The 23,065-nt window shown below is 43.3% G+C and overlaps 1 protein-coding gene across 7 annotated transcripts in view; it reads left to right on the forward strand.

The window, feature by feature from the left end:
* Positions 1-23,065, forward strand: part of RBM47 (RNA binding motif protein 47) — a 165,957-nt gene that overhangs the window by 118,691 nt on the left and 24,201 nt on the right. For 5 of the 7 annotated variants that reach the window (XM_036417903.2, XM_045573163.1, XM_036417930.2 and 2 more), the window contains one exon: positions 21,107-22,324. In XM_036417903.2, coding sequence (XP_036273796.1) covers positions 21,139-22,324 — 1,186 coding nt within the window. In that variant the 5' untranslated portion in view covers positions 21,107-21,138. The remainder of the gene's footprint in view (positions 1-21,106; positions 22,325-23,065) is intronic. The other 2 variants (XM_045573184.1, XM_045573183.1) reach the window with 1 other exon arrangement.

Genomic DNA, 23,065 nt, shown 5'->3' on the forward strand with positions numbered 1-23,065 from the left:
TGTTTTCATGGTTCATCCATGTGTCAGAATTTTCTTCCCTGTTAGGGCAGAATAAATTGAATTATGTTTATATTCCACATTTTGTTTATCCAGTAGTGCATTTTTTAAAAAATATATTTTTATTTATTTCAGAAAGTAAGGGGAGGGCGAGAGTGATATGCATATGCCCTTGATTGGAATCGAACCCAGAACTTTTCAGTCCGCAGGCCAATGTTCTACCCACTGAGCCAAACTGGATAGGGCCATTCATGCATTGATAGACATTTGAGTTACTTCCACCTTTTGGCTATGTAGTTACTAATGCTTTTTTTTTTTTTTTTTTTTTTTTTTTTTTTTTTTTTTTTTTTTTTTTTTTAATATTTTATTGATTTTGTACAGAGAAGAAGGGAGAGAGAGAGAGAGTTAGAAACATCGATGAGAGAGAGTCATGATCAGCTGCCTCTTGCACACCCCCCACCGGGGATATGCCCGCAACCAAGATACATGCCCTTGACTGGAATCGAACCCGGGACCCTTCAGTCCCCAAGCCGGCGCTCTATCCATTGAGCCAAACCGGTTTCGGCAGTTACTAATGCTTTTATCATGGGTGTACAGATATCTGTTTGAATCCCTACTTTCAATTCTTTTGGGTATACACCTTGTGGGGGTGGAATTGGTGGATCAGATAATTCCATGTTTAACTTCTTAAGGAACCACTGTACTGTTTTCCATAGCAGCTGCACCATTTTACATTCCCACAAGCAGTGCACAGTTGTTCCAAGTTCTCCACACCCTTGCCTGCACTTGTTATCTTGGGGGTTTTTGTTTGTTGTTTTTTAAATAGTAGCCATTTTAATGGGTGTGAAGTGGTATGTCTTTGTGGTTTGATTTGTGTTTCCCAAATGATTAGTGATGTTGAGCATATTTTCCTTTGCCAGTTGGCTATTTAGGTATAATCTTTGGAGAAATGCCTATTCAGCCCTTCGCCCATTTTTAAATTGGCTGGTTTGTTTTGTTATTGTTGCCTTGTAGGAGGTCCTTATGTTCTCTGAATATTAATTCCTTAGTAAGGGTTGCCTTTTCACTCGTGTCCTTTGATTCACAAAAGTTAGTCCAGTTTATTTTTTTTCTTTTGTTGCCTGTGCTTTGGATGTCACATCCAAGAAATCAAAGCCAAATCTACTATCCTGAAGCTTTTCCTCTATATTTTCTTCTAAGAATTTTATAATTTTAGCTCTTTCGTTTAGGTCTGTGAGTCCGTTTTTGCATATGGTGATGGTAAGGGCTAGGATTATTTTTAAAGAGGTACCTTTCCATCCCACTAAGTCTCAAGGAAGATGTGTGCCAGCCAGTTAAGCACATGGCACATGTCGACATTTATTTATTTATTTATTTATTTATTTATTTATTATTATTTTTTTAAATAAAGTATATTTATTGTCATGGATAATGTTAAAAACATGTTTGAAAATACAGCATCATAAATAATACACATAAAGCATTTTGTATGATACTAACACAAAGGAAGAGAACATGGTTTTGCCACAAAACACATGTCGACATTTAATGTTCATCCTCACCGCCTATTTTTCTCTCCAGCGTTGGCTTTGGTGGTTTCCCAACAAACAGGTGAGACAAAGCTGTTGTCTCACCTGTTTGTTGGGGAACTCAGAGCTGTCTCGGCTCCTGTAACTAGGGAGGCCGTGGCTGTGGTCAGGACACATTGTGATGTAAACATGCTTGATGAAATCCCCAACAAAGGGACAGCAGAGGTCCATAACATTTTAGAATAAAAAGAAAAAAGTGTGTGTGTGGTATGCATGCCTGACTGTGTGGCAGTGGAGGGAAAGAGAGAGGACACACCACATTGGATGTGGCTGTGAATTAGGGGCTACAGTCAGTGTTTATTATTTTGTTCTGTTTTAGGGAAACAGGTCTAGATGAGCTGCAGTTACGTTTCCAAACAGTGTTTCCAAAACAGCTCTCCTGGTTCTATTTTATCGTGGGCCTGTCACCTGGGTAGCCCACCTCGCCTTCACTTGCAGAATGGAAGTGAGCAGGAACTACCGGGCTGTGTGAACTGCCTCTCCTAGGATCGCCAGTTCCAAGGTCTATGCCTGACTGGCTGCTCTCTGATGGGTTTGGAGATAAGATCCCAAAGAATATAACTCAGATGCCAAAACCGGTTTGGCTCAGTGGATAGAGCATTGGTCTGTGGACTGAGGGGTCCCAAGTTCAATGCCGGTCAAGGGCATCTACCTTGGTTGTGAGTACATCCCCAGTAGGGGGGTGTGCAGGAGGCAGCTGATGGATGTTTCTCTCTCATCGATGTTTCTGGCTTTCTATCCCTCCCCCTTCCTCTCTCTAAAAAAAATCAATAAAATATATTAAAAAGAATATAACTCAGAGCTGCAGGATTCTTCACATGAATTAGATTCTCTACATTTGAACATGATATTAACAGTTGGGTGTCCCAACCCCAAATAAAGTAGAGTTAAATCAACTAAGAGCAACACACGGGGACCCAGGCCGCCCCCGCTTGGTGTTCATGAGGACAGGCTTAGGAGGGAAAACCTCCTTTTCCCTTTGCCATAAAAGGGGATTTGGAGGAAGAGGAAATAACGAAGCCAATTAAATTTTCTGACGCAGGTGGGATAAGATAAAGCGAGCTATCTAAAAAACATTTTGCAAGGCTGGCGTGGTATATTGTATTTCCCTTGAAGCATTAAAGTCATTTCACACCTTATTAATTCAAAGAATATCCAATATTTCTCTGCAAGACTGGTAATAAACGACTAGCTCAAATCAGGGACGTTTTTACCGGTATGGTAGTTTTTTTTTTTTTCCAACTGAAATGTTAGCTCAAATGCACACAGTGAGAGGACAGAGTACATAAGGCGTGAACAATTGTACTCCAACCCTAGTCCCAGGAGTTAATATACCTGGGAGCTCATAAGCTTCCTGACGCTTGAACATTTCATTCTAAACGCTCTGGGTTCGGCAGGACTCGGGATAGCCATTTAATTTGTAATAAATCTTGTGAGCTTCTTCCATTAATCGAGTTGTGCTTTCGATGTAACTTTTATGTAAATTTTCAACTAACTTTAACTGTCTGATTAATTTATAGAGACTGGGAAAACTGGTTCTCCTTCCTCCTCCCTCCCTTTCTCCTCCTTTTTAAAATAAAAGTCTCACCTCTAAGTAGGACAACTTTGTCTTTTCCAAATACCTGCCAATTCTGCCTCAAAAATAATTATGAATTTAGCATGGAAGTGATTTGTAGTTGACAAACTCTTTCCCCCTTCCCTAGATTTAAACTATATTGCTACTACATTTTGTTCAAATGGCGAATACCTGTTAAAATAGGGTAGTGTGTGTTTTATTTAAACAAGGATTAAAGCAAACGGCTAATCAGACAGTAGCATTGCTCTATTCCTATACATTACTTATTAACCAAGGTCCATTACATGGAAAAAAACAAACAAACAAACAAAAAAAAAACAGGAATACTAAATGAGAATTTTAAAAAATATATATTTTATTGATTTTTTTACAGAGAGGAAGGGAGAGAGATAGAGAGCTAGAAACATCGTTGAGAGAGAAACATCGACCAGCTGCCTTTTGCACACCCTCTACCGGGGATGTGCCCACAACCAATGTACATGCCCCTGACCGGAATCGAACCTGGGACCTTTCAGTCCGCAGACCGACGCTCTACCACTGAGCTAAACCGGTTTCGGCCTAAACAAGAATTTAAGATGAGAAAGAGAAAGAAAAAAAAAATGGTGTTGGAGAATAATGAGGAGAAGGATGACAAGCAGTTATGCTTTCTGCCCACTGAGAGGTCTACGACCTCCCCGTCTTTTCCCTCTGCACATGAGGTTGCTTCTCTGGTGGCACGCTCCCATAGTACGTGGAACACCAGATAAATGAGTGACTTGATTGGATGGAGAACCTTGGATTTCATAGACAGACATTTGTGAACTTTGCTATGGCCTTGTTAGTATCAGATTAATGTGTGATCTCCTTTCCAACTCATCAGGACCCACCCCTGCTGGTGGAGCACTAACTGCCCAGGAGGAGAGAGGTGCCAGGCAGAAAAGGACCCTCCCAGCACCAGGGAGTGTGCAACAGCGCGAGCGCTATAGTCCGCAGCTTCCAGAACTGCCTGCAAGTAAAGGGCGTTTGGAAGGTGCCTTTGGTCGCTGTGCCTCTTTCCGGTGGCATGATATCGCTACCAAGGCCCGAGACAGGGCAGCAGAAGCTAAGCATGTGGACCAAGGCAAAAGAGTCCTGGTGTTCTGCAGCTGCCTGGCCAGTGCCTGCTTTGCCAAGGAGGCTCTGAGGCAGTTCACATTGGCACCCGATGTAGTTCCTCAGTGGTTGGCGTGGCTTCCTCCTGGCTGTTGGGGTCTGAGCTCATCTTAGGAACGCCAGTTCCCATACAGAGCTGGCCTCGCCATTCTTTAACAGGCCCCCTTGGGTCATACAGACACACTGCTGGACAAGACTTAGGATGATTTGTACACAGTTCTGGATGCAGGTAAACCGCACAAGTTAAATAAAATAGATACATGAAAAAGATTTTCAAAGCAACTTACTGGTAGTTAAAATGACGATAAAATTATTTTTTGTAATTGGGTCCTATCATATCTTGCTCATTCATTGGTTCTTTCATTCCTTCCTTCCGTTATTGAAACAGTCTTTCCTTCAGAGCTAGCCACAGGGGATACCAAAATAAGGGTCCCTGCCTTTGAAAAGCTTCCATCATAAACCACAGTGTGTTTTTTTTCTCATACAGTTTAAACAATGAGAAAGTGGAAATAGCCTCAAATATCTAAAATCTACTTCATAATAGAAGGTGAATTCGACCTTTTCTGGTATTAAGGTACCTTTCAGGTGGCCCCACTCCTAATAGAGTCCTTTTCAGAAAAGACTGGAAAACAAAGGACATTGAGAAAACGTGCCACGATATTCTTAAATACCTGTCCTGGGTTTCTTCTCAGATTAATGGATTCATTCTCTTCCATTCTTTTCCCTGTTTTTACATTAAGTGATTAAGTTATTGGGTATTAGGGTTTAATCTTAGCCATCCTTCTGCTAGAAGGATCTATCTGTTTGTTTCTCATCAAAGTCCACATAGCACCAGGGAACAAAGTTGGGAAGCTAGGTAAAGGGAGAACAATTCTGAAACATTTAATGAATAATAAGCAAATGTACTTCCTGGATTCGTTTCAAGTTGCATCTTAACACACATTGTCTTTGTCTCCCACTGGAGAGTAAGTTTCTTTTTACATTTTTTTCTCATTAAGAGTCTATTATAGTCATATTGTCATGACATATTATTGGGCTATTTGAAAATATTTTTTAACTTCAAAAATGCCCCACATTCAACTGAAAACATTTATAGAAGAAAGTAACCCATGCGTTACTCAATGTTGAGAGCATTCCTGACCAAATACTCTTTCACTGTCACTATTGCCCCGAGGTGTACTTGTCAATGAAATACAAGGACCTCGCATTAAATAGGATCCGTGTTTCCCATGGTAGCAGATATTGTTGTACAGTCACGACTGAGATGACTAATGTTAACCAACTCAAATCTGAAGGTCACACCTAGAACTGAAGCCAATATTTGACTATGTCACTCTATTTCAGAGCCTTTGTTTGAGGACAGGCAATTTGTCATTTTTCTTACAAAGAGACCTGTGATATCCTTGTATGCTACTATTTGATGCTGCCAGAAGGTAATAAAAGAATATATTCTGTAGAGTATGTACTCACGTATAGCATGGCATAGTAATAATAGATATACTACGTTACTACTTGCAAACTACCAGTACAGTCTGCAGTTGGGAAGAAGAGCATTTACACATCATAGAGACTGAAAGCTTATCTCGGAGAAAGTTCTCTTTCCAAATCTGTTTTGGCACAAATTCAAGAAATCAAACAAGTGAAAAATACCCTTTACATACAAAATTTTAGAATTTTATAAAGCTACTGATAGGTGGATCTCTACACTATATGAGTTTTGTTTTGAATATAAGCAGACTCTACTGTCAAATATAAGTTAAACTAGAGGCTATCACCCCAAAGATGAAGCTTCTTTATTAAATTATAATCCCAACTTTACTATTATCTAGTTGTGTTTTCAGCTAAGCACATGATCACCTCAGTTTCTCCAAGAAAATGGGACTGATACTTTTGCATGGTATTGTGGGTATATATAGATACACAGGCAAAGAATATACTGGAAAGATAGATAAATATTATAGATAAGAGATAACTAGATAGGTAGATATCTAGCTAGCTAGCTAGCTAACTTGAATCATTCTAAGTGACATGCAGGATTTCCCATGTAAAGAGTATTTTTAAAATAAAAAGAATCATACATGAAACTGCCGGTTCATATATTCAAATGCTGGCACAGTTTTTCTGAGAATATTATGCCCAGGTTTCTTTCTTAAACCTCTATTGGTAATTTTAATATCTTACAGTTAATAAACAGTATTTAGAACCTGCTATATTCAATGGGTAGGAAATAAATATCATGTGGGTATAACATGCAGTATTTATGTAATACAGAAATGGACAAATATCAAAAGGACATGGTATTTGCTTTTTGTATAAGCATTGGTTAAAGAATGCTTCATTATTTTTTTTAAAATATATTTTATTGATTTTACACAGAGAGGAATTGAGAGGGACAGAGAGTTAGAAACGTCGATGAGAGAGAAACATCGACCAGCTGCCTCTTGCACACCCCCCACTGGGGATGTGCCCGCAACCAAGGTACATGCCCTTGACCGGAATCGAACCTGGGACCTTTCAGTCCGCAGGCCGACGCTCTATCCACTGAGCCAAACCGGTCCCGGCAGAATGCTTCATTATTATCGTGCATTGCACATGTGCAGTGTCTTAAAGCAATTTTCCGTATAAATACAGAAGGTGATAGCTATATAAGTTCCCTTCCATTTCATCCACAACTTTTTGGAAGGAAATTCTGTAACTTTTGAAATTATATTGTCAGGCAGAACATTTGTGGTTCTAAGCTGCGACTATATAGTTCTCTACAAAGAGCAGATCCTTGAAAAACATCTATTATTGTGACCAACTGAGATGATGGTGTAGGTGATGATGATAAAGAGATCTGAGCATTTGCCGAAGCCAAGTACGTTTCTAAGTGTCTTATATATAATCCTCACATGGTGAGGTATATTATCACTGTTTTACAGATGGTGAAACTGAGGCTCGGGGAGATTCAGTGACTTGTGTGATGGCACTTGTTGCTCAAGCAGGAGAGCCAGTATATGAAGGCAGGCAATCTGGCTCCAGAACGTGGGTGTGCAACCATCGACCCCACTGCCTCATCATAGCCCCAAGTCTCACTTAAGCATTTGAGTTATGTGGGTTCTAAGAATTTAAGAATTTAAATTCAATTCCATTTAAGAATCTAATGCAATAAATTTTTACATCTAAAAAACATAAATTGAGCATGTTAACTACCGTATTTTTCGGACCATAAGACGCACTTTTTCCCCCCCAGAAGTGGGGGGAAAAAGTCCCTGCGTCTTATGGTCCAAATATAGCCTACACATATACTTTAAAAAAAAAGTTTTTTTACTTGCCCGGCTCTGTGTGGTCTCTGTGTGCTTGCCCGGCTCTAAAATGGTTCTAAATGCTGCTGATTACTTTACAGGGTTGATTACATGTGTTTATGACTGTGATGTTGGGTTTTAATGCACATAAAATATTTTAGGACACTTTGTTTCAGAATCTTTTTTTCTTCATTTCCCTTCTCTAAAAACTGGTGCGTCTTATGGTCCGGAGCGTCTTATGGTCCGAAAAATACGGTATGTTATACAGGGCCAAAAATAGGATATGGAAGAGTTTGCAGAACTCTCTGAAAGCTTAGAAGAGGGGTGGGGAGGCGCAGTGAGGCACGTGGTAGAAAGGAAAAGTTTCTCCACACCTTTACTGTGGGTCTGTGCTTGGGTTTCCTCCAACTATACCCACCAGTGTCCGTTTCTCACTGAGAGTGGATTTACTGTTAGCGCTGGCCAGCTGACCCTGCCATCACTAAGAAAGTAGCAAAGCCGAAACCAGTTTGGCTCAATGGATAGAGCATCAGCCTGCGGACTTGAACTCATAGGGATGTCATAAAAAATCGAAAAGGTTCGATTCCGGTCAAGGGCATGTACCTTGATTGCGGGCACATCCCCAGTAGGGGGTGTGCAAGAGGCAGCTGATCGATGATTCTCTTTCATCGACGTTTCTAACTCTCTATCCCTCTCTCTTCCTCTCTGAAAAAAATCAATAAAATATTTTGGAGGGAAAAAAGAAAAGAAAGTAGCAAAGACAGGGTACCATGGAAGAAAGAGCTTAGGCTTTATCACCAGTTTCCATTCTGAGTGAGCTTGCCCAAGTTATTTGATGTCTCTGAGCCTCAAGCTTCTGATCTTTAAAACGGGGCATGGATATCTAACATTTGTCAAACACTTACTAATACACCAAGTCCTCACTTAACGTCGTCCATAGATTCTGCAATTTTTGAGGAAAACATCGTGTAACAAAATCAGTTTTCCATAGAGTAATTGATAAAAGCAAGAATTAAGTTCCTGCCTATCTCATCAACATGGTAACAAAATGACATGGAGCAAAACGATGTTATTCCAGGACCTGCTAGTCTTGGTTTTTCTAAGCTCTTGGCATATATTCTCTCACTTATTTCTCACAGTGACGCCTTGTTAATAATCATAGTGATTTTTAGTACCACCATTCTCATTTTGCAGATGAGGATGTTGAGGAACTAAAACTTCAAAGAACTTACCAACATCACACAGCTACACAGGCGAAGAGCTGGGGCTTCAGCAGATTTGAGTCTTTTGCTGTAAAAGGCCAGGCAGTGAATAATTCAGGTTTTACAGGTCTCATTTTCCCTGTTGCAATGAGACAATTTATATTTTTATTTTTATATGTTTTAGATGTAAACTTTTACTGAATGAAATTCTTAAAGGACGTGTTTAAGGATTAGAACCCACATCATTCAGATGTTTAAGTGAGATGTGGGACTATGATGAGGCAGTGGAGACGATGGTTGCACACCCACGTGGCAACTCGACTCTGTTATTGTAGCAAGAAAGCAGCCACTACTAAATAAGTGTAAACACGGGAGCATGTCTGTGTTCCAATAAAACTTTATAAGAACAGCCAGAGGGTGAAACTTGGCCCACTGGTGGTAATTTGCTGATCCCCGACTCTAGAGTCCACATTTTAAACTTGAACTCATAGGGATGTCATAAAAAATCAGATAACTATCCTATCCTCACGGTGTTTTATACATATAATAAGTGCTCAAGAATGGTAGCTGTTTAGCTCAGGAGTTTTTAAACTGTACATTAAGGATACTCTTTGAGAGATTATTTCTAGTCTGTCTCCTTCCCACCCAGGAGAACCGTGTTTAACTCATCTACACTCGTAGCGCCATTCTCTTCTTAGCACATGAGTGAGATACAGTCTGGACATGCCGTGGGACTGTGTCCTCCTCGGAGCTGAACGATTGCAGCCAGCAGACTGGCTCCCACCGATGCTCCGTTAAATGGATTTTGATTTTCATGATTTAAGTCACTCATTAAGGCATCGTTGCTTATGTATTATGATTGCAATAATGTGACGTGGCATGATGCGTGCTGAAGTGCAGGAGGGTGCAGAGAGCTCCACTCTTGCAGATTTTCCATCTGTACAATCAATAAAATGAGGCACGTACAGGTGTTCAGTCCTTGTCCAACTATCACAGCCCGATCACTCCTTGGGCTCTGTGTTGACCCATGGTCCACTGTTGCTTTGGCACTCAATAAAATGTTTGTTGAAAGAACAGATGTGACCTCCTAGGGTTGAGTAACCTTATCTATCTGCCCATCTTAGCTCATGGTGGCCCCTCTGCACTCTCTCCCTCTCTCTCCTTCTTCGTCCACTTTTGGTCAACTAGGACTGTGCAGTGCTCGCCCCTGTATCCCCAAGTCCATACTACAGTCTGCCATACAGCAACCGTTCAGGCAGTGTTTGAATGAGTGAATGAATGAACACACACACACCCCTATTATTTTCTATCCTATCAGACCATTAAGGGCTAGGGAGGTTGGTTTTAGTACCAGTGAGCTGAGTATGTTCCAGTTGCACATTTTTAGTGACTATTCCTAGTATATCTAAAACAAAACAAAAAACCTCTAAATCTTCAATGTGGCTTTCTACACTATTGGAGAAGCCAGCAATGGCGTTTGAGCGAAGTCCAAGACTTTTTAACCAGATGGTCAGCAGCCAAGGGGTCTGAACTTCAAGGAAGGCACTTCTGCCGCTCGGCCGAACCTTAGCCTGGTCTCAAAAGTGTGTGGCCCAGGCATCGCAGTTTGTCTGTGATGACAAATCAATTTGACATCGAGATCTGTCTGATCGGGCTTGAGGGTGGCCGTTGTTTGGTTTGGAAAATTAAATGGGTAGGTTTTCAGCCAAAAGGAATGAGTAGTTTGGCATCACAGAGACACACCACCTTGGGCTTTTGAAAAGTGCTGCGCATTTCTCAGTCGTGACAGTAAAAGACAGATTGAGCCCATGCTGGGGGAGAGAGTATTATAAAGTAATAACTTTCCCGGCTATTTAGTTTGGTACCTGCCGTGTGCAAGTATATGATCTGCTTATAGCTCCAAGACTGGATCGGCTATTCTCAACAGGAAGCAATTTCTGGTTGTCAAAATGGGGGGCAGATAGATGGTCCCAGCATCTAGGGTAGAAGGCAGGGACGCTGCAGTGCACAGGACTATCCCCCAAAACATAGAGTTTTCACACGAAATATCCCTAGGGAACCAGCTTGAATAAAGGATGCCTAAGACTCATTTGCAGCTTACACTTTGGGATTTGATTAAATTCGATGTACACGTGAAATAACTTGACAAATTGCAAAACACAGTAAACATGGAAGCTGCTATTCTATAAGCTGCTTTTTTCTCTTCCTTCTTTCTGGCACCTCTTTTCTGGTCTGCCTTTCTGCTCCTTGACAGATTCTCAAAGGTTTAGGGTCAAAGGAGTCAGGATAAGAGGTGAAACTAGAAATCTCTCCTCCTGCTCGTTCGGAGTTTGGGAAAACGTTGATCCAGGAGGCAGATGCGCGCTGAATGGATGGATGCGTTTCATTCTTTTCAGCCTTGCCCCATCAACCTGTTGAGAGAAAAAAGTGTGTGTAATGCTTATTTAAAGGGAACAAGATAACAGATCCTCAACGGGTATTGGTTTGCTGCCAGATGCCCATAGACAACCCCTCCTTCACCCTTTTGGGGGCGGGCGACCCTGTCCTGGGAACCCACAGCGCAAGGCCCCACTCTCGGGATGTGCTGATAGAAACGCCTGGGAAAACCGAGCTCCTTGGCTCTGCCTCCACGTATCAGACACAATCGCTCATTGAAGGGAGTGCTTTGCCATCAAGAAATCCATGCAGGCATCCACACGGGAAAGCCCAGTAGGAATGAACTCTTGTCACATCACCAGGCGTGGACAGAGGTTAAGGCCCAGAATGGCATTCTTCCACCCCCTCTGTGTCTTCCCATAGAAGGAGGTTGCTGGCTGAGGTAGGAAAAGAAAAGAGCCTGAACTACACAGTCTTGGGCTTGGTGCTTGGGCCTTCGGGTAAATTCCTAGTGTCCTGCCTCGTTCTTCAGCAGAATTTTTAAAAATATATATTTTGTTGTTTTTTTGTTTTTTGTTTTTTTTTTTACAGAGAGGAAGGGAGAGGGATAGAGAGCTAGAAACATCGATGAGTTGCCTCCTGTACATCCCCCACTGGGATGTGCCCGAAACCAAGGTACATGCCCTTGACCGGAATTGAACCTGGGACCTTTCAGTCCGCAGGCCAACGCTCTATCCACTGAGTCAAACTGGTTTCAGATCTTCAGCGGAACTTTTACACTTGAACTCCTGGGTATGTCCCACGCTGGAGGCCTGCCTGTCGGGATAATGCCCTCCCTGCTGTTTGCTTTAGTGGGTGGTGGCAGCTTGGCACAGGCAGTTAAGATAAACGCTCAGGGTGAGGCCGAATCTTGGAAACCTTTTGCAATCCCCCTCTCGTCGTCCCCCGCCCCCCCTCAATTTGTGGCATTCAGTGCCCTTTACTCCTGAAACTGGTCATCCAAAATGGGTGCTGTCCCTAGACCCGTCTCAGATGTGGGGACGGAACTGGGGTGATTCACCTCGTGTGACACAGGCAGTTGGTGGCACCGTCCTGATTTGAACTTACATTTCTTTGACTCCAAAGTCTTCGTCCTTAGCCAATGTGGTATGTATTCTATTCTGTGCACATCGTGTGTGTCCGGTCATGCCTCAGAAGCGACTATTAGGAAAGACAAAAACATTATGGTGTGAGTAAAGGACATCAAAATAGAAATCTAATCGCACACAGAGATAGAATTACCTCTTGGATAAATACATTTTAAAACCTTCCATCAAATTAAAATCCAGCTACTGCTGGAAGACCCTGATCCCCACTGAATGTATCTTCACATTGCAATGTGTCTGCTGATCAGCAAATAACCTTCCCCAAAATTCCAAGTTGCAGAATTAACCACAAACCTCTCTCTCTCTCTCTCTCTCTCTCTCTCTCTCTCTCTCTCTCTCTCTCTCTCTCACACACACACACACACACACACACACACACACACACACACACCTAGAAAAGCGAACCAACTGGCGGTTGGGATAATTCTACAGTAAACACACGCCTGTTCTGGATCATCCTAGGTAGTGATGGGTTGACAAACATCAGAAACGTTTCGCAATGCAATGGTATCCCTTGAGTTCCAACTCAAAAACCCTACTGAAAGGTTACTCTGAACCAGCACTAAGAGAGGAATTCGAACCCCTGGTGATTTTCGCTTTACGTCCCAGTTAATCCTGAAATTTTATTTCACCCTGACAAGCTGCAACAAGGACAACAAAAACTCTAGCTAAATAGTTCCGAAGAATAGGAGCTTGGTTTGAAAGGATAGGTTTCCCCTGTTTGTTTTATTTGCCAAACCGTGCATAAGCGATTGGTTTCAAATAGATGCCGTGTTTGTTTAGTGCTAGCAGTCTTCGGTGAACACGAATGCAGTGTTAGTGTTAGAGAATGTGTGTGTGTGTGTGTGAATGGCTGTGGCTTGGGAGGGTCCTGCCTCAGGGGATTTGGCATTGCCGTGCATGACTGATTGGACCTTTTGCATCCAATTCAGCAAGTCCCTTCAGGTCCATTCTGGAAGAGCCTTGGCTCTGGCGAAGGCTGAGATGAGAAACAGGCTTACACGTGGATGCCGGAGCCACACCACCAGCGGAGACTCACACCGCCAGGCAGCTCACTGCTATGAGTGGAATCTGGGGGGCTCTGGGACCCGGTCTCTGCCAGCGCTCACAGGCTGGCCTTCTCATGCTGACTGGTGTAAACCTGACTAAAATAACCTCTCGCCTGTTTCCTTGTAAACAGAGGCATCCGACAGAGGGGCAAGATTCCCTACCCGTTCAAATATCTTCCTTTTTTTTTTTTTTTTTTAGTTGGAATTTCTCGTGCTAAGGTTTCTTGAGCACACAGTGCGAGGCTTACACTGGAGCTTTACATGGATCATTCCATGAAGGGTCCCTGAGGGGCCCCTGGGGCAGACGATCAGGGTTTGAAGACCAGCTCTGACGCTCATGACCCAAAAATCTACTTAATCTCTCTGTGCCTCGGCTTCTTTATAAAGCAGAGATCCTAATGTTCCATTCCGACATTTTGAGGATGGAAGTGAATTAAATATATATGAAGAGCTTAGCACACCACCTGGTACATAATAGACGACACTAAATAAACATTAGCTCTTCCCATCACCATTTTAAAGATGAGAACATTGAGGCTTAAAGTAGTTAAATGGCTTTCCCCCAAGTTCACCACTCGTAAGCAGAGGAGCCGAGATTTGGAACTAGGTCTCTCTGGAGGCTGAATTCAGTGGGCGAAGCAGCCAAAATCAGGCTGTCCAGTCCATTAAACACTGTCATATCCTAAATGGGGTGAAATTGGGTAATTGTGCCAATTATCCAGATTTTTAAAATTATTACTCACAAATTTCATCTCATGAAGTCAGCTTATTATCCATTGCGTCCACACCTCCATTCCAAGGAGAATACTATCATTCAAGAGGCAGTATTTCTCACTGTTCCTTAGTCACACACACACATATGTTTACACTAAGGAGGGTTTTGAAAGCATAATTCTGATGGGGGCTGGGTTTTAACTGGAGGAGCGACAGCCCGTGAGAAGCCAATTGTTAAGATCCCGAGGCACAGTTCCTTTGTAGCAGTCTCTGGTCATTGAGCACGAGTACGAAACGCCTTCATTCTTAACTCTTTTGTATTTGAAGCATCATTCTTTAGTTCCTTTAACGCTGAGGAAAACTCCATGAGGACCAGATGTGCCAGTGCCTGACACATACTGCAGATGTTCAGTAAATAAATATTTGTTGAATTGAATGCATAAGTGGACACAAACCCTTCTATTTGTGTCTCTTCTGAAATCTTTTTTTAAAATTTCTTTATTGATTAAGGTATCACATATTTGTCCTCATTCCCACCCCAAACCCCTCCCTACGCTGCCCCCACCCCCCTGTTGTCCCTGGCCACTGGTTAGGCTCATATGCATGTGCACAAGTCCTTTGATTGATCTCTTCCCCTTACCCCCACCCTCCCCTACCTTCCCTCTGAGGCCCGACAGTCTGCTCTATGCTTCCTTGTCTCCGGGTCTGTTCACAGTCTATGTTGTTCATCATTTCACCTAGATAAGTGAGATCATGTGCTACTAGAAATAAACTTATAAGAACCGAAAATGTGACAAGCAATAATGGTTGTGCTGAGAGGCAAATGAATCAGTCTGTAGTGAGTTTCTTTCTGGGCCAACAGTTCTTTTGAGACCCAATTTCAATGTCAAACAGTTCCTTATGTGTACATGTCAGCCATGATATTTCAGTTCTGGGTGGTGGACAAAGGGTGGTGATGCAGGTCCGGCCATCTCTGGTTTGTCTTCTGAAATCCTAAGAAATGGTTGTTTACCTGTGTGTTCAGAGCCATCCTTTCCTCCAGGCACCAACAATCGGACCAGGCAGTTAAAGGGAAAATAGCTTAGAATGAGGGGGGAAAGGCAGGTCAGGAAGACTGTCTCTAAAATATGTTAGAATTTTAAAGCTGGTCCTGAAATTAAGTCGTTGCTCAGCATAGGAAACAGAGGGAAAAGTAACTGTAATTCTTAACAAAAGGAATGCACGTTCTTTCTCCTCAGTGATGTTCTCTGCACATCTCCTGGAGAAGAGGTTGGCAAACTTTTCTATTCATGGCCAGCGAGTAAATATTTAGGCTTTGCAGGCCATGGAGTCTCTGAACTATTCAACTCTGCCATTGTGGTGCAAAAGCATCTATAGATGATACTTAAAAAAAATAAAGGGGTGGGGGAGGGGGGTATGTCTGTGTTCCCCCACAAAAACAAAGGGCAGGCCAAGGCCTGGTCTAAGGCATGTCTAACGGTAGTAAGCTACACATTCTGTTATATCTCTAAGAGAAAAGTCATGTTAGCTGTACAGTTCCCCCTTTTAAGGCATTGAACAAATTATTCTTTTCATTGCACAGCATACTGTATAATTTTTCAGCTATGTTACATTAGCTATGAAGATAGGAGAATAGGGTTTATAAACCATAAAATTTTTCTTGAATGTGTTACACTGACTCAATGTGTCTTTTTTTATGGCTTCCGATGGAATTCTAATTTTATGGCATCTTATTTTTGACCATTTTGCATCACTTTTTTTGTTTGTTTGTTTTTGGAAATTGTGGTAAAATGTACATATAACAAAATGAACCATTTAAAAAAGATTTTTTTAAATTGATTTTTAGAGAGAGAAGAAGGGAGAGGGAGAAGAAGGAGAGGGAGGGGTGAGGGGGAGAAAAACACCAATTTCCCATTCTCTCTTTCCCCAACTCACGGCACTCACCATTCTTTCTATCTATGAATTTGACTATTGTAGGTACGTCATATAAGTGGAATGATACAGTATCAGTACTTTTGTGTCTGGCTTATTTTCACTTACATAATATCTTCATGGTTCATCCATGTTATAACATGTGTCAGAATTTCCTTTATTTTTAAAGCTTAATAATGCCCCATTATGTATACATTGAGTGGCCAGATTATTATGATCTATATGTATATTAGAGGCCCAGTGCATGAATTCGTGCATGAGTGGGGTCCAGCCAGCCTGACCAGGGGGAGGGGACATGGGTGATTGGCCAGCCTGCCTGCTGGTCAAACTCTTGGTCAAGAGGACAATTTGCATATTAGCCTTTTATTATATAGGACATACACCGAGTAGCCAGGTTATGCATTCAGACATCATAATAATCTGGCTGCTCAGTGCATATGCCACATTTTGTTTATCCATTCAAGTGGCCATGGACATTTTTCCCCCGACCTTTTGACTATTGTGAATAATACTGTTGTGATCACTGGTGTACAGATATCTGTTTGAGTTCCAGTTTCCAATTCTTTTGGGCATATACCCCAAAGTGAAACCGGTAGATTGTATGTTTAATTCTATGTTTAAGTGTTTGAGGAACCACCATATTACTTTCTAAAGCTGCACCATTTTACATTCCTACCAGCAATGCTCAAGTGTTCCAATTTGTCCACATTCTTGGCAGCATGTATTTTGTTTTAAATAATAGCCATGCTAAATTGTATCTCACTGTGCTTCTCACTTGTTTTCATGTCAATGTTTGTAGTTAATGTAATAGTTTAGATACTACATTAATTAACATCTGGTGTAAATGAGGTCTGTGTGTGTGCATTTATTCCTCTCCTAGCTCCCAAATGATGTGACATGGCTTCTAAGAACATGTAAACAACAAGGTTAATAATATAAATAGGTAAATTCCTGGCATTGGGACTATAGAAGGCTAAAAAAAAAAAAAACAACTGTAGCTGAAATTAGATGAGCATGAGAGTGTGTCATAATGTTCTATACAGTTATTAAAACTGAAGTACAAATTCAGTCCTGGCCTTCCTAATAGCCAAAGAAAAAAGGGGAAAAAGGCCAGTAACGTGATTCATTTATTCCAGATGACGTAGGTTCAGGAGGGCAGGCAAAGGCTTTTCTTGGCTCAAAGATGTAAGAAATACGCTATAACTATTTTAAATAAAATGATTAGGTTACTGATTCCAGCGTATTTCAGACTGAAAACAAAACAGAATTTGGGGTGAATTTAATGGTTTTAGAATTGAAAATAACTCCCATAGCCTGACCATTATAAGACTTTTTTGTTTTGTTTTGTTTTGTTAAATGGTAGTTTCAAGTACAATTAAGAAAACAAAAAGTCAACTCCACATAGCTCAGCAGAGTGATAGGGGCTACTTATTCCTTTGGCCATTAGTCAGTATTTTAGTAATGCAACACATAAGACCTTGAATTGCCTCATTCATGTTTATAATATATACTTAGCATTTCTTCCCCGAGGCAAAGATTATAAACACACTTGTGTTTATACAAACAGTATTCTTAAGAACATGCCCTTTCCTTCCATTTGAAAAGAGACTTTCATATTCAAATCTGATATTGAAATTTTTGTTTCAACTTTAAACTAGAGGAATTAACATCTCATTTTCAAATGAATACTAAAACAGAATCCTTCATGATAACTAGATATGTTGCTAAACCAGCTTCCAAGCACTTGAAGAGCAAAGAAAATTAAAAAGTAAGAACAGAAGCCTTATCAAACAGATGTTTTTAAAGAACCGGGAAAGTGTCCAAATTCCTCTAAAATTAAGAGAATTGGTCTGAAGTTTTACCCAGAAGTTTGGGTGAAAGATGACATTTCCTGAACATCTGCAATGGTCTGAGCACAATTAAGAGTGCTTTGTATATACTATCACTCTTCTAAACTTTATTAATACCATCATCAGTATCCCCATTTATAGATGAGGAAACTGAGGCATGGAGCAGCTGAGTATCCTTGCCCCAGGTCATACAACTAGGAACTGCTAAAGCTGGGATTCACACACAAGCATCAGTCAGCTCAGGAGGCCACACTTCCCCCACTAAACTAAACTGGATCTAGATGCTACAGCAAATAAGCCAGGAAAGTATTGGTTTGGCCAACTGGCAAGTAAACAGCTCAGATCCCTCCCTCCCTCCCTCCCTCCCTCCCTCCCTCCCTTAGAAGGAAGGAAGAGGAAGAGATAGAAACATTAACGATGAGAGGGAATCAGTCAGCTGCCTCCTGCACACCCCCATTGGGGATAGAGCCCTGACAAGGAATTGAACCGTGACCTCCTGGTTCATGGTCGACGCTCAGTCACTGAGCCATGCTGATTTCTGTTGTGTCATTATAATGTGTTTTGCTTTTTTTTCTTTAGATAAATTTAATTATCCTTCAAATTTCCCTTAATACTCTTGTATATAATTCCTAGTGGTAGATTTAAAAAAAAAAAATTTAATGATGCTACGGGTCTTTATTAAATGATGAAACCTTAGCAGCCATTAATTTTTATGTTTTTATCAAGAGTTTTAAAACCATGAAGGAATGCTTATAAAATGCAGTATATAAATTTGCTAGAAGCAAAAAACAAACAAACAAACAAACAAACAGAAAAAAAAAACCCACCCCCAAAAAACTATCTTAAAAAAAAGATAAGTTTTATTTTAGCTATCATTGAGTAGCAAAATTAGGAATGATTTTCTTATTTACTTTTCTCGATAGTCCATAAAATTTACTTGAATACTTTTATAGTCCAAGAAATGAAATAACTTCATTTTTCAAAAGACCAATCACAGTTTTTCATTAAAGGCACCTACACTATGCAACTCCTAGTGATAATCTTATTGTGTAATTTAAAATCATTTATACTGAGAAAAGCAATAAAAAATAAAATCATGCCCTAGCCGGTTTGGCGCAGTGGATAGAGTATCAACACATGACTGAAGGGTCTCGGGTTCAACTCCAGTGAAAGGTACATACCTCGGTGGCAAGATCAATCTCCAGTCCTGGTCTGGGCCCATGTGGAAGGCAGCCAATCGATGTGTCTCTCTCACATCAGTGTTTCTCTCTCTGTCTCTCCTCCCTTCCATTCTTTAAAAATCAATGGAAAAATATCCTTAGGTGAGGAATATATATAATTTCCACAGACCCCTGAGTTGTAGGAGTGAAGGTGGCACAGTTTAGACCTGTACTATCATATATGATTCTAAATTAATTAATTCTATTGTGTTTCATTCCAAATTAGTTAAAATTAAATAGAATGGTAAGTTCAATTTGTCAGTCATCCTAGCCCCATTTTAATTGCTCAATAACTACAGGTGGCTAGTGGCAGCTTTTCCATCACCACAAGAAAGTTGTATTGCAGAGCACTGGTTTATTTTTTAAAATATAAATATTTCTCTATTGGTTTCAGAGAGGAAGAGTTAGAAAGGAGGGAGAGTTAGAAACATCAATGATGAGAGAGAATCATTGATTGGTTGCCTCCTGCACATCCCCTACTGGGGATCGAGCCCACAACCCAGGCATGTGCCCTTGGCCGGAATCGAACCTGGGACCCTTCAGGCTGAAGCTCTGTCCACTGAGCCAAGCAGGCCAGGGCACAGCACCGGTGTTTAGAAGAACACAGATCTGAGGCCAGACAACTTGGCATCGAGTCCTGGTACTAGCTGGTACTTGCTATGTGAAATGGGCAATTGACTCAACCTCTGGGAGCTTACTTCTCCACAGACAAATTGGGACTAATGATAATATCACTTACCGTGTAAGGCGATTAAGATCAAGTAAGGTAGTGCATGTGACACTGCTCTGAAAACTAGAGAAACTTACCAACTAGTTGCTGCTTCACACGTCTCCCGGGTTGAGCTTGATCTCTCTGAGGACTGATTCTAAATCCAGGACTTCTGCTTGAATGGTACCATTCAAGTCGCAGTGAGCCGCTCTGCTTGACTTGCAACGTTCAAGTCCTTGGCCATGTGAATGGTCCCAGTCTCCTTGTGGAGAGCTTCAGCACACAGCTCTGCATCTATCTTGTGTAGCACCTCAAAAGTTTTTCTTCACAGTGTCAATCCATTGCTCTATTTCCATTCCCAAATGAAAAAGACTATTTTAAAAAGAAAGCAAGCCGAAGCTGGTTTGGCTCAGTGGATAGAGCGTCGGTCTGCGGACTGAAGGGTCCCAGGTTCGATTCCGGTCAAAGGCATGTACCTTGGTTGCGGGCACATCCCCAGTGGGGAGTGTGCAGGAGGCAGCTGGTCAATGATTCTCTCTCTTCGATGTTTTTAGCTCTCTATCCCTCTACACTCCTCTCAATAAAATATATTTTAGAAAGAAAGAAAGAGAGAGAGAGGCTTTATCTGCCAAAGAAATAAACGTGGGTGAAGTGCTATCCCTGAAGGGAAACCGATCTGAGAGGACAGTGCAGGAATGGAGCCAAAGATGTTGCCATGTGCTGCAAGAATGTGAGATGTTCACTGACCCATTACAGCAGGTTCCCGCTTCGAAGCTGGTGAAAGCGGAAGCACTTGCTCATTCATTCTGAATGTTTTTCCGAGTCACTTCTGTATTTTGTTTTGTTTTGTTTTGTTGTTTTTTTCTCGTGCAATACCACCCCTTGACGAATGAGACTATCTTAAACAAGCTGTTGTGTTTCCAGAGCGGGTCTCCATGCTGTTTCCCCTATAAAACCACCTGATGGTGAAGCATGCATGAGCTTTGTATGACTTAAAAAAAAAAAAAAAAAAAGGGATGTAGGCCCTTTGGGTTTGGCTCAGTGGATAGAGCGTCAGCCTGCAGACTGAAAGGTCCCAGGTTCGATTCCGAACAAGAACATGTACCTTGGTTGCGGGCACATTCCTAGTAGGGGGTATGCAAGAGGCGGCTGATGGATGATTCTCTCTCATCCATATTTCTAGCTCTCTATCTCTCTCCCTTCCTCTCTGTAAAATAATCAATAAAATATATTTTTTAAAAAAAAAAAAAGAGGGGAGAAAGGGGAGATGGAAGAGTCAGGTTCTGGGTGCAGATGCTCACCCCTTTCCCTCTGCCTTCCCCTCCCTCTCCAGGTTCCCAGCAGCCGTGGATGCCTCTGACATCATGACTGCCGAAGATTCCGCCGCCGCCGCCATGAGCAGCAGCGACCCTGCGGCGCCCGAATCCTCCTCCTCCTCCTCCTCCACCTCGTCCTCGGCCCGGGCGGCCCCCGAGGGCGTGGCGGGCGCGCCCCACGAGGCGGCGCTGCTGGCGCTGCTGGAGCGCACGGGCTACTCGATGGCGCAGGAGAACGGGCAGCGCAAGTACGGCGGCCCCCCGCCCGGCTGGGAGGGCGCGCCGCCGCCGCGCGGCTGCGAGGTCTTCGTGGGCAAGATCCCGCGCGACGTGTACGAGGACGAGCTGGTGCCCGTGTTCGAGACGGCGGGCCGCATCTACGAGCTGCGCCTCATGATGGACTTCGACGGCCGCAACCGCGGCTACGCCTTCGTCACCTACTGCCACAAGGCGGAGGCCAAGCGCGCCGTGCGCGAGCTCAACAACCACGAGATCCGGCCGGGCCGCCTGCTGGGCGTGTGCGGCAGCGTGGACAACTGCCGCCTCTTCATCGGCGGCATCCCCAAGACCAAGAAGCGCGAGGAGATCCTGGAGGAGGTGGCCAAGGTGACGGAGGGCGTGCTGGACGTGATCGTGTACGCCAGCGCGGCCGACAAGATGAAGAACCGCGGCTTCGCCTTCGTCGAGTACGAGAGCCACCGCGCGGCCGCCATGGCGCGCCGCAAGCTCATGCCGGGCCGCATCCAGCTCTGGGGCCACCAGATCGCCGTGGACTGGGCCGAGCCCGAGATCGACGTGGACGAGGACGTCATGGAGACCGTGAAGATCCTCTACGTGCGCAACCTCATGATCGAGACCACCGAGGACGCCATCCGCCGCGCCTTCGGCCAGTTCAACCCGGGCTGCGTGGAGCGCGTCAAGAAGATCCGCGACTACGCCTTCGTGCACTTCGCCAGCCGCGAGGACGCCGTGCTCGCCATGGGCCGCCTCAACGGCGCCGAGCTGGAGGGCTCGTGCCTCGAGGTGACGCTGGCCAAGCCGGTGGACAAGGAGCAGTACTCGCGCTACCAGAAGGCGGCCAAGGGCGGCGGCGGCGGGGCCGGTGGCGGCGGGGCCGAGGCGGCCGCCCTGCAGCAGCCCGGCTACGTGTACTCCTGCGACCCCTACACGCTGGCCTACTACGGCTACCCCTACAACGCGCTCATCGGGCCCAACCGCGAGTACTTCGTGAAAGGTTAGTGGGGGCAGTGCTCCTGGGTAGGTCTCCCCCCCCCCGCCCCCAATCCCCCCAGAGCCATGCATGTCTGCTAGGCGGGGCTGTGGCTGCAACTGAGCTGGTGGATGCTGACACACACGCGCACACACGCGCGCGCACACACACAGAGAGACCCGCTCCTTTGGGTGTCATTCTGGGTTCTGGTCTTTGCTGGCACCTGTGTAGCATGGAGAGGCATGCAGAAAGGTTCCTGTGCATGGAGTGAGCAGGAAAATCAAGGCGGGAGAGGCATACAAGCTCTGTGGCATGCTGTCTGTCTGGGACCTATCCAGTTGGGTGGGGGAGGGGGGGTGTCTAGACTGCAGGTACTCAGGTTAAAGATCTGCCTGTTTAATTCTGTCTTTAGAATGTTGCGGGGTAGAGGGCACAGCGTTGTGGGTTGTAAAAACCAAGCATTCCACCGGGAAACAGAATGCCAAGATGCTGGGTCCTGCCCCCGGATTGGCCAGCTCTGTGGCTTCAGTCAGTCTCTCCCACCTCCCTAGCCGCTTTTCTCACGCCTAGAATGAGGAAGATAAGCCAGCAGTTCCCTTCCAGTTCTCACTTCTTTTTTACAATCTATGGCATTTTCCTTTATTGAGGTGACAGTTGCAATCCTAGGAGCTCGCCCTGCAGGCTTACGTAGGATAGGCATCTAGGCTGCAGGAGAATGTTGGAAGCATCTTTTTTTTTTTTTAATTAATTTATTTTTATTGATTA

This window comes from Pipistrellus kuhlii, unplaced genomic scaffold, assembly GCF_014108245.1.
Source record: "Pipistrellus kuhlii isolate mPipKuh1 unplaced genomic scaffold, mPipKuh1.p scaffold_m20_p_1, whole genome shotgun sequence".
Classification (NCBI taxonomy): Eukaryota; Metazoa; Chordata; class Mammalia; order Chiroptera; family Vespertilionidae; genus Pipistrellus; species Pipistrellus kuhlii.